Source organism: Rhincodon typus, chromosome 4 (assembly GCF_021869965.1).
Source record: "Rhincodon typus isolate 14 chromosome 4, sRhiTyp1.1, whole genome shotgun sequence".
In the NCBI taxonomy this organism is placed as follows: Eukaryota; Metazoa; Chordata; class Chondrichthyes; order Orectolobiformes; family Rhincodontidae; genus Rhincodon; species Rhincodon typus.
Genome location: NC_063335.1, coordinates 72860040 through 72872403, shown reverse-complemented (window position 1 = coordinate 72872403; position 12364 = coordinate 72860040). Strand labels below are relative to the sequence as shown.

The 12364-nt window shown below is 39.0% G+C and overlaps 1 protein-coding gene across 1 annotated transcript in view; it reads left to right on the top strand.

The window, feature by feature from the left end:
* The window catches only part of trappc9 (trafficking protein particle complex subunit 9), a 572831-nt gene that overhangs the window by 244312 nt on the left and 316155 nt on the right, over positions 1-12364 (top strand). Inside the window, 1 exon segment of the mRNA XM_048596131.1 lies at positions 8484-8574. Coding sequence (XP_048452088.1) covers positions 8484-8574 — 91 coding nt within the window.

The following is a 12364-nucleotide window of genomic DNA, read 5'->3' as shown; positions in this document are numbered from 1 at the left end:
TAACGGCAAATTCTTACTCACCTGCCTGGTCTTTCCTACATCATATTTATTTTTCTATTAAACTTTCAAAGTTGCCACTTAGGTGACTGTTCCTAGACATGTTTTCTGAATGCTTTATTGGCGTAACCATTTTGTATAGCTTAGCTGAATTGCATTGGGCATTGCAATGCTGCAAAGAATTAAAAACATATATCCACAAGATGTTACAATAATTATTGTTGAGCAAGGGCAAGGCATTTTCTTATTTTAATTACCCATTCAACACATCCAAATCTCTTCACCCACACCCACCAGCCTGGTAGAATTCAGTTGTTTCTTAAATTAATTCATGTTTATTTTCTTCCATATTCTGTCTGGAAGTGTATTATGCGTTTCCCTGTTTGTGTCAAGATCTTTCCAGTATAACTCCCAATGGACCTTCTTAGTTCTGCTTTCAGATATTTTAGCGTAAGTGCACTTGAACATCTTAATACACACCTTTCTTTCTTTGTAGTGCAAACTTCTGAGATTAAGGAGCGGTCTTGTACTTCTTTTCTGCATTGCCTCCCTTGAATATCTCTCTTCTTTCTAGAAAGATAGAACTGGATCAGTATTCAGTTGTGGTCTGATTAGGGTGCTTAAATTTAGATCCCTATCCATTCTCAGTTGTATTCTTCTTTGATTTTTGCAGGTATGTCAGTATTTCTTTTACTCTGAAATTTGCTTTTGCATCATCCTCAGCTACTTTAGCAATATTTATAGTGTCACTCTTATCTATTTTTCTCCTCTGTGCAGCACATTGTTTTAGTCTGCATTAAATTAATTATCCATTCTTCTTCCCACTTAATGATCTTGTCCAATGCATCCTTTAATTTGAGTTGTCTCTTCCAATTTTACTGTTCTATCTAGTTCAGTATGACTTGACTACTTTTCAATCCACACCATTCACATGCATTAGAAACCTAAATGGCGAGAATATCACTGAAAGATAACAAATGAGTCCAGTACCGATTCCTACCTTTCACCCAGTTCGTTATCTGTTGAAGTCTGTACTTTGGCCTTGTGGTAAGATTCCAGGTTCAATTGTTGTAAGCCATAGAACAGAATGCAACACATTATCAAAAAAAGGGCAAACAGCCAACTGTGGACCTCATAGTAAACGTCTATAAAAATTATATTTGAGAGTTCCTGAGGCTATTTCTGATTTTTTTGCTCACTTATTGCAGGAAATATATAAGCAAATATATGAATCAACTAGGTGACGCAGCACAGTGTAAAGTCTATATCTTTTTATTTTACTTCATTTGTGATTGTGTTCTGATTTGGAGAAAGCTGTTTTACAATAAAGGACTGAGAAAGTGTCACTATACTTTTCTGTTTTTTAAAAAAAAAACAAGTCACTGAAACTCGTGGGTCGTGTTTATACTGTTGCTCTGCAAGCTGTAGGAAGAGATGTAAGAGGAGACAGTATGGCACTGGGGTATATATATAAAGTAAGATTCATCTGGCAACAAATTGCTGATTGCTTTATGAAATTCTGACCAGTTGCAAATGCCCAATGTCATCAGCCTGATGATAGCTAACTGATTTGCTCCTGGGCTGCTAAGTAGCTTCTAGGTATGAATGATACAGTGAGAAGTGCTCAGACATCTGGAAGCTCTTCCTGAAAATTCCTGAAGGTTTTCTCTTACCAATTGCTCTAAGTTGATACTTTTAATTAATAAGTAGAAGACTTTATAATTTGTGAACCAGTTACTCTGTGCCCCTGTGCAGAAGTGAAAGAAGTTGAAGGAGAAGTTCAGAGAACTTGAGGAGTTGGGAAATAAAAGGAACCTCTCTATCAAATTGTGAGGACGGTTGCCATTGAACTGTTTCCCCAATATTTTCCTCGTTTCCATTCCTGACACTCATGTTTATTTTTGGCTGTCTGTGTATTTCTGTAGGGGAATTTTGGGTTAAAGTTCTAACTACTAGCGTTTTGTGTTGGAAGTTCTTAGTTTATGTGCAGTTAGAATCTATTTATTTGTAATGTATAGTTCTTGTTAAGTACATAAACCTGGTCCATTCTTCCCATTAACTTGAATTTATCGGATAGGTCATTTAGGGACTTTACGTGCTTTGAGAACCTTTCTGTTGACTTCTGTGATGACTCTGGAAATAGTGATTTCCAGTATGCTACTTCAGTGAGGTTTAGCAACAGACAAATAATTTGCACAATGTTGTGTTGAAGAATGCAATGAAATATAAATTTTATAGTTACTGGCTGAAATAATTCAACATATTTCATTCATCTATGATGTAGAAATGTAAGGACCTCTGTGGTCTTTAAGCCTGTCCTTTCATCTGTGATCTGTATGACATCCTTATCCAAGTAGTTTTCAGGTTAGTCATTGATTACGTTACTTATTTTTTTTTTGTTGAAGCATGTTTTGGTGTTGAGCTTTGGGAAAATTCTGAATTGACTGTTGATAACACTTCTTGTTAGGTTTGAAACTGAGTTGTGAAAAATTTGGTACCTTGTGCCATGGTGAGAACACGATTAAGTAGTTGTCAGCAAAATATCTTTATTTACTGGTGTTGAACGGCAGTTAAGTACAAAAATAGTAGCTAGTTTTTGATTAATCAGTAATTATATGAGGGAAAGAAAACTTTAACAAGGACTAACGCGATTGAGTTGTTTGAAGAAGTGACAAAGAAGATTGATGAAGTCACAGTGGTGGACGTTGTCTATATGGACTTCAGCAAGGCATTCAACAAGGTTCCACATGGTAGGCTGGTTAGCAAGGTTAGATCACGTGGAATCCAGGGAGAGCTAGCCATTTGGATACAAAATTGGCTTGAAGATAGGAGACAGGGTGGTGGTGGTAGAGGAATGCTTTTCAGACTGGAGGCCTGTAACCAGAGGTGTGCTGCAGCCAACCGTGCTGGGTCCACTGCTTTTTGTCATTTAAATAAATGATTTGAATGTGAATATAGGAGGAATGGTTAGTAAGTTTGTAGGTGAATCCAAAACTGGAGGTGTAGTGGACAGTGAAGAAGGTTATCCGAGTACACTGGGACCTTGATCTGATGGGTTGAGGAGTGGCAGATGGCATTTAATTTAGATAAATGTGAGGTGTTGCATTTTGCCAAGGCATATCAGGGCAGGACTTAGACATTTAATGATAGGGTCCTTGTGCAAGTCCATAGGTCCTTGAAGATGGAGTCACAGGTAGATGGGGCTGTGAAGAGGGCGTACCCTTGCCTTTATGGGTCAGTGCATTGAGTATCGGAGTTGGGATGTCATGTTGCAGCTGTACAGGACATTGGTTAGGCCACTTTTGGAATACTGAGTTCAACTCGGGCCTGCAGAGTTGGAAAAATGATAAACTTGAAAGGGTGCAAAAAAGATTTACAAGGATGTTGCCGGGGTCAGAGGGTTTGAGCTATAGGGAGAGGCTGAATAGGCTGGGGCTGTTTTCCCCAGTGTGTTGGAGTCTGAGGGGTGACCTTATGGAGAGGTTTTTAAAATCATGAGGGGCATGGATAGAATGTATAGTCTATTTCTTCCCAGGCTATGGGAGTCTAAAACTAGAGGCCATAGGTTTAAAGTGAGAGGGAAAAGATTTAAACGGGACCTGAGGGGCAACTTTTTCATGCAGAGGGTTATGCGTATATGGAATGAGCTGCCAGAGGAAGTGGTGGAGGCTGGTACAATTACAACATTTAAAAGGCATCTGGGTGGGTATATGAATAGGAAGGGTTTAGATGGATATGGGCCAAATGCTGGCAAATAAGACCAGATTAAGTTAGGATATCTGGTTGGCACAGACGAGTAAGACCAAATGGTCTGTTTCCATGTTGTACAGCTCTGTGACTCTACAACTCTATTTAACAGTTTGCAACTGTTACTGTACTAGAAGGGCCTGGTTTCAGATACCTATAGTTAACATGATTGCATTCCATATGTCAGGTAATTATGTGGAAAACTCCCTGAAGCAATATTGGCGATATCAATAAAAATTGATGGTTTATGATAGGTTAGATTTCTGACTTCACTTTTACATAATCAGGCTAATGCAACATTAGACTAACATAGGTTACAGAGTGAACACAAATCACGTTGTAAAGATAGCTATTGTTTCAACAGAATGGACATCAAGAGCAGTAAGTTACTTGTGTTTGAATAATGGAGTTAAATCTTCAAGGTCCACTGGTTGGAAATGCAGGCCGGTTAAAACTACCACACTGACAGGCTTGCTGGCTTCTTAACAAAATTTGTAGTGCTGGTGGCTTTTACCAGGGTGAGGAACGAGTGCCCCAATATCCATTCTGATCCATTAAGATCATTTAAAAAAATAATTGACAGCTCCAGGAGTGGTACTCACACATGCTGACAGACTTTTTTAAAAATGGTGTTATGGGTGGAAGGAGAAATTGAGAAGGCAGTTCAATGATCCTTGGCCGCAAGGTTGCTGAGATGATTCTTTTGCTTGTCAGGATTTGCTGTTCATCAATCTTTCCCTCTCTTGTTCTCTCGCTCGCTCTCTCTCTCCCTCCCCCCAGGTGTTTTCTAAATTCTTGCAGGTGGCACAGACTGACTAGTTCACAAATTTTCAAGTTTTTGACTTATTATTTAAAAGCCTCCACTTATAGTAACTGGTCAAGTGAAGGAAACTGACTTCAGGTGTGTTTTAGGGGCAGAAAGACACACAGCACCTACCCTTTTGGAGGTGCGAAGGCCTCTGGCTGTCTTGTTCACGCCCACAAGTTGTTTGGCTCCCTCCAGATGTTGGCAGGTAAAAGGACTTTGCATCAACAGCTAGTTATCAAACTACAGATCATTCAGCTCCTTGTTGCCAGTAGAATCTCGTTTTATACACACCTACTTGTCCTAGTTCATCTGCAATAGCTACTTGCCTCACCACTTGAACAAATAGCAGTGTAAACAGCACTTAGAATGAGTGTTGGTACCCTGCTTTCTGAAAAAAAGTGCAGTAATCTGTTCATCAGTGCTTGGTTTCAAAAGCAGTTTTTCCAATTAAGTCCACAATCAAAAAATACAGAGAAATAAAAGAATATGGTTTTTAGGATATACAATAGGTAGCCAGTTATAGCCACCACAGGAAATTGGATAGGCCCCATGAAAGGGTGAATAGTACAGAGGGGACTAGGATTTGGGCACAGGTACTATGGAGTCAACACAAATGAAGGGTTCAAAGACAGTGTGAGCTCCTCCTTCCTGACGACATGAGGTCAAAAGAGGAGATTTAAAATTGCTAAACATAGTTTTGGGCCACTGAAATTCAAGGCAAGATGGAGTTGGCATTGGGGTACACAAATATTAAATTTTGGTCCCAGTGGTGACAAGGAGCAACAGCCTCCCTAGGAAGGCCAGAACTCTGGGCATCGGGAGACGAGAACAGAGGGGTGGAAGAAAGATGCATACAGAAATGATACCTTCAGCAAGGCTGTATAGCTGTAAGCAGAGATACCTTGAAATAAGAACCAATGCTGCAGATTGAGACTATCCAGGTTGGATGGCCACATAAATCTGAGCCTGCATCACCAAAGACTTCACAGCACTGCTCCTTTTAGTGTGCCAGTGGGCACTAAATCACTGTGGCCTTTAATTTCTTTGTTTCTGGCTCCTTTCAAGGATCAGCTCCAGACCTTGGCAGTATCTGCAACTTCTGCAAACCACTGCAGCGCTCATGGTCATGATGCCCTATTCGAGAGATGTGGCTAATACTTCAATTCTGAAAAAAATGTAGCTTTGGAGACACAGAAGACAGGCATTTTTGCTTCCACCTTTGAATTCCAAAGGTAGAGGACATCATCAATTGCACCAATGTGGCCTTCAATGCACCCAAAGACTGGCAAGTTAGTTTTATCCATAGGATGAATACCTACTCTCTCAATTTTGAGTTCATCTGCAACGAGAAGAGTTTCCTGCTATTGTCAGTCACTTCTCTGCCAGCTGCTATGACTTCTTCATCAGTCCACCTCAGCTTTTTACCTCACCCTTCAATTCCATGGACACATTTTGGGGGCCAGGCAATACATCTTGAAGCTATACCTAATCACCCTCTAAGGGAGCCCATAACAGAGGCACAAAGGCAACAATAATTCAGGCCATTATACTTGTGAATAAGTGGTTCTGGTTGATTGGACCAATCAACTGACACACTGAAATAGATTCCTGACAATACTTTGCTCCCTTTTGTGGTCTTTGTGCTCTCCGTACCATCACCCTTCTGAGCAATGTGAACCTTGAAAAGGTTAAGGACTTGGAAGGACATAGTTCTTATTAGGAAGGGTCGAGCAGGACAATGAAAATAGGCTGAGGGAGAAGGTTAGTCTTTTTCTGCATGGCTCAGGATTCCAATTAACGTAAGGGATTGTTTCATCTTGGCCCATTTCAGTGAAGCTCTCTGACATGAGATGAACTCACACAGAATTATCTGTGATGACACTTCAATTGTAGTCATATCCTGGAACTTGTAAACTTCCGACTGCCAGTAAAGAGTGTACATCTGCTTAGAAGTTTCTCTGTCGTTGCTTACCTTAACCACTTTACAACTTTTTACTTATCCTGCCATGAATAAAAGGAGACTAAAATATGTGGATTCACATTTCAATATTTTAACGATGCTTATAAAGACAATGAGTGCACAGTTACATGGAGGAGAAATCCCACTGATCCACCCAATGGTCTGCCTGACATGAGGCCTCTGTGCATGGTCACATTTGCAGCACTAGGGCTTTTATCTATTCTGAAGAGTTACTAAGTACCGTGGGCACATGCTCCTCCTTTGTTCAGACAACATGCAGCCTTGTATGCCTCAGTCGATGTACCTGCTAGAGAGTGAATATCCAGAAATCCGTCCTCTGCCATTTCTCCTGTGGTTTTAGTGAAATGAAAGCAGCAAGCTCGTTTGCTTTTGCCTCTAGCTCAGATACACTTGGTGACTGACCTCAGTGTGGACATGTGCATCTCAAGAAGTGGTTGCGCCTGCGTCATTAAATGGGCTTTCTCTGTCATTATGCCCTGCTTCATAGATGTTTCAAAAGGCCTGATGACCAAGGAAGCTGATGATGATGGTGATGCCCTTTGACAGGTGGCACCCTCACCATCTTCAGTGACTGTCTCAGTCCTTGGACAGCTGGATGGATGATCAGCTTGGAGGGTGGGGGGTGGCATGATTCAGATTTCTCCAAACATCTCTGCATCGCCCGTGCCAATGACTGGTCAGCCTGCATGGTGCGGGATCCATGCTGTGAACATGAGTGTGTAGTGACTTGTGAACTTAGTGTTGTGCCTCATATTGGTCTCCATGAGTTAGCAATGCTCTCAGTCCCCAGAACCTTGATCCATTGAGGTGTGTGTGCCTTACTCCAATCTCTGCCTGGGAACCAGCATTACCTCATGGAATTTTGACATGAGAGAGAAGGGATACTGAGGGCTCAAAACAGAGAAGCTGTAGAGAAGTATGGAATGTGCAAGGCGAAACTTGGTAAGGTAGTTAGGAAGTAAACTAGTTCTCAAGAAGGGTCACTGTACTTGAAATGTTAACTCTGCTTTATCTACATAGTGCCAGATCAGCTGAGTTTCTCCCACAATTTCTGTTTTTGTTTCAGATTTTCATCTGCAGTTCTTTGTTTTACTTCAAGTTTGGTTTAATTTGGTCAGTTAGTTTATTCAAAAGATTAGAAAGCAGGATTGATGACAGCACTTTCCCCCAGCCAACAGTGGTTGATACCTCAACACACTGTTGTCCTAACATGCATCTTTGGGGTTATATCCCACCTCCAAACATCCAGTTATTAGAAGATCACAGCAGAAATCTTTCTCTACTCAATCAACTTCACTTAAATATATAAGCAGAGAAAATAAAATCAGATTGATTCACTTTCGAGTGAGTTGATCATTTTTAAAAATGTTTTACTTTATTTAACCGTGGTCCCAATGTAAAACAAAATTGTTTGGAGTATTTGAAGCTTATTTCTTCCCATTTTCAAGATTTTTCTTTCTCCCCCTTTACTGTTCAGCAAGTTGGACAAGGAAACAAGGTGACTAAGTGCTTTTGGTTTGCCAGTGTAGCTTTACAATTGACCGAAGACGTACATGATAATTCATATGGGATTTCCTTTGAATATCTAGTGTTGTAACACATGTATTATTCCTTGTAACATGTTTCAATTTGAAACTAACTGCAGAAAATCATAGGTGCAAAACTAGGTCCTATGACTATGATGGTCTTTTTATTCATATTCCAACATTCTACTGTGTCTGTTACAGGCCTAAATCGGAAAATGCATTTTGTAACTAGTGAATTTCAGTTGCTTGAATCACAATTCTTTTCGACTTATTTGCCAGGAATTGGACAAAAAACAAAAATGCAGCCCCAAAGACAACTCGGTTAAACTGGGAAATGCTACAATATGACATTTAAAAACAGTCTAACATTTTATTTGTAAAGCTACTGGTTTGAAGGAGCTTGAATTTCTTTAACCTTTTGTACCCATCTCTTAATCGTGAAGGAGAAGCAAGTGTCGAAGGAGTTCTCAATCAATTGGTGCAGGAACATTTACAGCTAGCTCCTCTGCAGTGGGGTGAGTACTAAAAATGGAAGTTTTGGGATACTGATGTGAGCAATGAATCTTTTCGAGAAATCTAGGTAATGTGTTAGAATTACAATCAGTTAAGGCTTTATTACTTGTTGTTTTACATCTTAATTTCTGGTTGGAGCTGTTTTGCAACCCTAATGTTGTTTGTTGGAATTTGAACAAACTTGGTGATGTAAAATGAATGTTTGATGTTATTGATCTTTTGTTTCTAATGAAGAAGTAGCTGTAACATGTTCAATGGTTAATTTGAAAATGCCTCTAATTGGGAGTCATTCTCTTCTCACCTTTGAACAAAACAAATTGTGAACATAGAGATTTATCATCTAGCACAAGCCAATTTTTACTTGCAATGCAACACTCGGTTCAAGATACTTAAAGATTTTTTTCTTTAAATCTGGGAAATGAGGGGTTCAGATGAAGTGAAAGTAATATCAAGTAATGCGTAAGATTGTTTATCGAAATGTTATTAGTGGTGCTGGAATTAAGATTTCTCTATCATTTTGATCTTGTATGTTGTAAAGGTGTTCTGTTTTTAATAAAAATAATTGATTTTAAGGCTATAACTTGGCAATTTGTCAAAAGTAAAAATAAAAGCAATTGTTGATTTGTGTTCCAGATTATCCTGCTATTTAGTCCAAGAGTATTGTTAGGTGACAGCTTGTTACTGATTTGAAAATTATTTTGTGTGGATAAACATAAGGATATTAATGTTAATCTGCTATGCCATTTATTCTGAGATTAAGTGAATATTGAAATGTGTCTCTTGATAAATGAAATATGAAATTTTTAAACATCTAGCACTGTGCAATGGTAGAACTATTAATTGAAGAGTTTGTGATAGTTTTCAAATTACAGTTTATACGTTTCTGTCATTCAATGAAGAAAAAGATGGGTGTGCATTGAATCTAGAGAAAACACAAGGCAAGGGTTTTGAGAAACACAAAATCCAAGCAGAACAAGAGGTAACAGCAAAATTTATCCATTAGGTGAAGTAACTATTTTGGGGTTTGTGCTTTTTGAAACATTATATATTTTGACAACACTATACCTATGATTATCTTAATGCAATTAGTTTAACAGTTTATAATTTTCTGTTTTATGTGTGAATATTATTGAAGATTAGTTTTTGAAAGGGCAACTTAAGTGTTTTGAGGCCATGATTCACGGAGATGAACACAGCCAATCTGGATTTATTTTGAAGCATTTATCAAGGTCTTCTATTCTGTAAGGTGCCTGGTTGGTTCACTTAGCTAGATGGCTAGTATGTGGTTCAAAATAATACCTATGGTGCAAGCTTGATTTCCATTACAATTGAGATAAGCTTAGGAACTGCCTCTCAGAATGGAAGGCAAGAGCAAACCACCACTGACAAAATCTGCCAAGAGAATGAGTCATATGAAGCATCAGAAGATATTAAACCAAGAACTTGCCTTCGGGCAAAACCGTACCATTCTAAACAAGTTTTCAAATCGTGGTGCAATGATTACATAAGTTTGGATATTCGGCTTTGTGTAAAGTACGCACTTGGACATCATGTGGAATTGAGGAAACATCTGATTTGAAAATTCTCATCAAGGATATCCAATACAATTAGATAATGTAGTCGTTGAAGCCTATGCATTGAATGTCCTGCGCATCTATACTTGAGTTGATAAATAATTATCAGTGTGTGTTAGTCGGGTGTTTAATTATATTCAGGAAGTGGGCATGAACTGGGAAGAACTTCTGTTGTGTGTGTTGCTGCAGAGTTTCACTTAGCTTTGGAGCTGTACTTGGAATGTAGCACAAATGAGTGACAATACCCAGGAATATATTGCATTTCATAATACAGCAACTATAAAACAATTGTAAATGATAATGAGTGATAACTAATGTGTAAAAAGGAATGAGAAGAAAGAAGGAGCTGTGACTTTATTGAAAGGGAAGAAAACATTTTCTGTATGTACATAACATACGTAAATGTCAAAAGGAATGCATTTATTATACCACAGACCTTAACTCAAATAGTCTGTCAGTGATCTAATGCAGGAAAGTAACCCCAAATTAGTCAATTTTTTAAAATGTCACACAGACACAAGCCTCTGAATAGCTCACACAAAGGTGGACCTCCAGTCACTCACTACATCAATGCCTCTTCTCTTTGCAGTCTTTAAAGAATTGCTTGATTGCAGCATGAATTCTGAAACCACTGTGTCTTTATTCCAGCCTTTAGAGCCATTTAGATTTTTCTCAAAACAAAAGATCTGAACAAAGTAAAAATCTTATTTCTGGATGATTTTCAAAACTAAATTTGTGGACCCATTCTTGATGATCTCTCAAATGTGTGCTTGTGTGTCAATCTAATTCCATTTCATTGACCACCCCATGTGTGGCTACTCCATTGTCCTGGTGTGTAGTTTGTGTTATTGAGGTTAATAGAGTAAAGACAATTTCTCTTTCAGAACAATGAAAAAGCAACTTGAGCATTAACGTCTAGATGCAAAACAATATTCAGTCAAAAGTAGCTGAGTATCCTTCGAAACAGCCAAAATCTAGGGCTAGGAAACACTATTGATCAGATAAATTATTAATTGTGACTTAATCAAAACACAATCACACTTGGCCTTAAATCAAAGATGTTGAAGTAAATGAAGCAGAAATGAGATCCAAATGATAATATTTCAAACATTTGTAATTTCCAACTCTAGGCCTACACTCTGCTCCTAAATGGAGGAGCAAACTGAAAATTATAGTGGTTGGGTTGGGGAATCAATATTTGTAATGTACATCTCTAAATACAAAACTTATAAATGTGCAACAGTTATGCTGTAATTCTACTTTTTGCCACATGTTTGTCTAGTGCAGAACAAATTTTTTGGTGGCACAGACTCGATGGGGTGAAGGGCCTCCTTGGCATAATATAATTCTATGATTCTAACAGTCTTAACATATCTAAAATTGAGAATTTTATGTCATGATTATTATCTATTATGCTGCTATATATCTGATACATTTGTGCCACCACAATAATATTGCTCCGAAAAGGGCTATTCAATGCACTGAATACTTTACCGCATCAGTGAACAAAAGGTCAATGGAGACAAGATTGCTGTGTAGCAATAGGCTTCCTAGCCTGTATAATGTATAAAATATTTACAAAAGCAGTTCATAAAAAAATTATTTCCATGTCCATCACCAAGAGTAGCACTACTGATAGAGCTGGTTGGCCTTACAGGACATAGTTGCTAGACTGGGTCTGTGACAGGTAGTGTGGGAACCAACAAGAGGGAGAACCATACTTGGCCTCACCTTAAAATCTGCTGGCTGCAAATGCATCTATCTATGACAATCTTTGCAAGAGTAGACACCGTGCAGTCCTTGTGCCGACAAAGTCCCACTTACCTACTGAGAATACCTTCATCGTGTTGTGTAGCGCTATAACTTTGCTAAACAGGACAGACTTTGAACAGAGATAGTAGGAACTGCAGATGCTGGAGAATTTGAGATAACAAGGTGTAGAGCTGGATGAACACAGCAGGCCAAGCAGCATCAGAGGAGCAGGAAGGCTGACGTTTCGGGCCTAGACCCTTCTTCAGAAATGGGGGAGGGGGAGGGGAAGAGGGATCTGAAATAAATAGGGAGAGAGGGGGAGGCGGATAGAAGATGGATAGAAGAGAAGATAGGTGGAGAGGAGACAGACCGGTCAAAGAGGCGGGGATGGAGCCAGTAAAGGTGAGTGTAGTTGGGGAGGTATGGAGAAGATAGGTCAGTCCAGGGAGGACGGACAGGTCAAGGG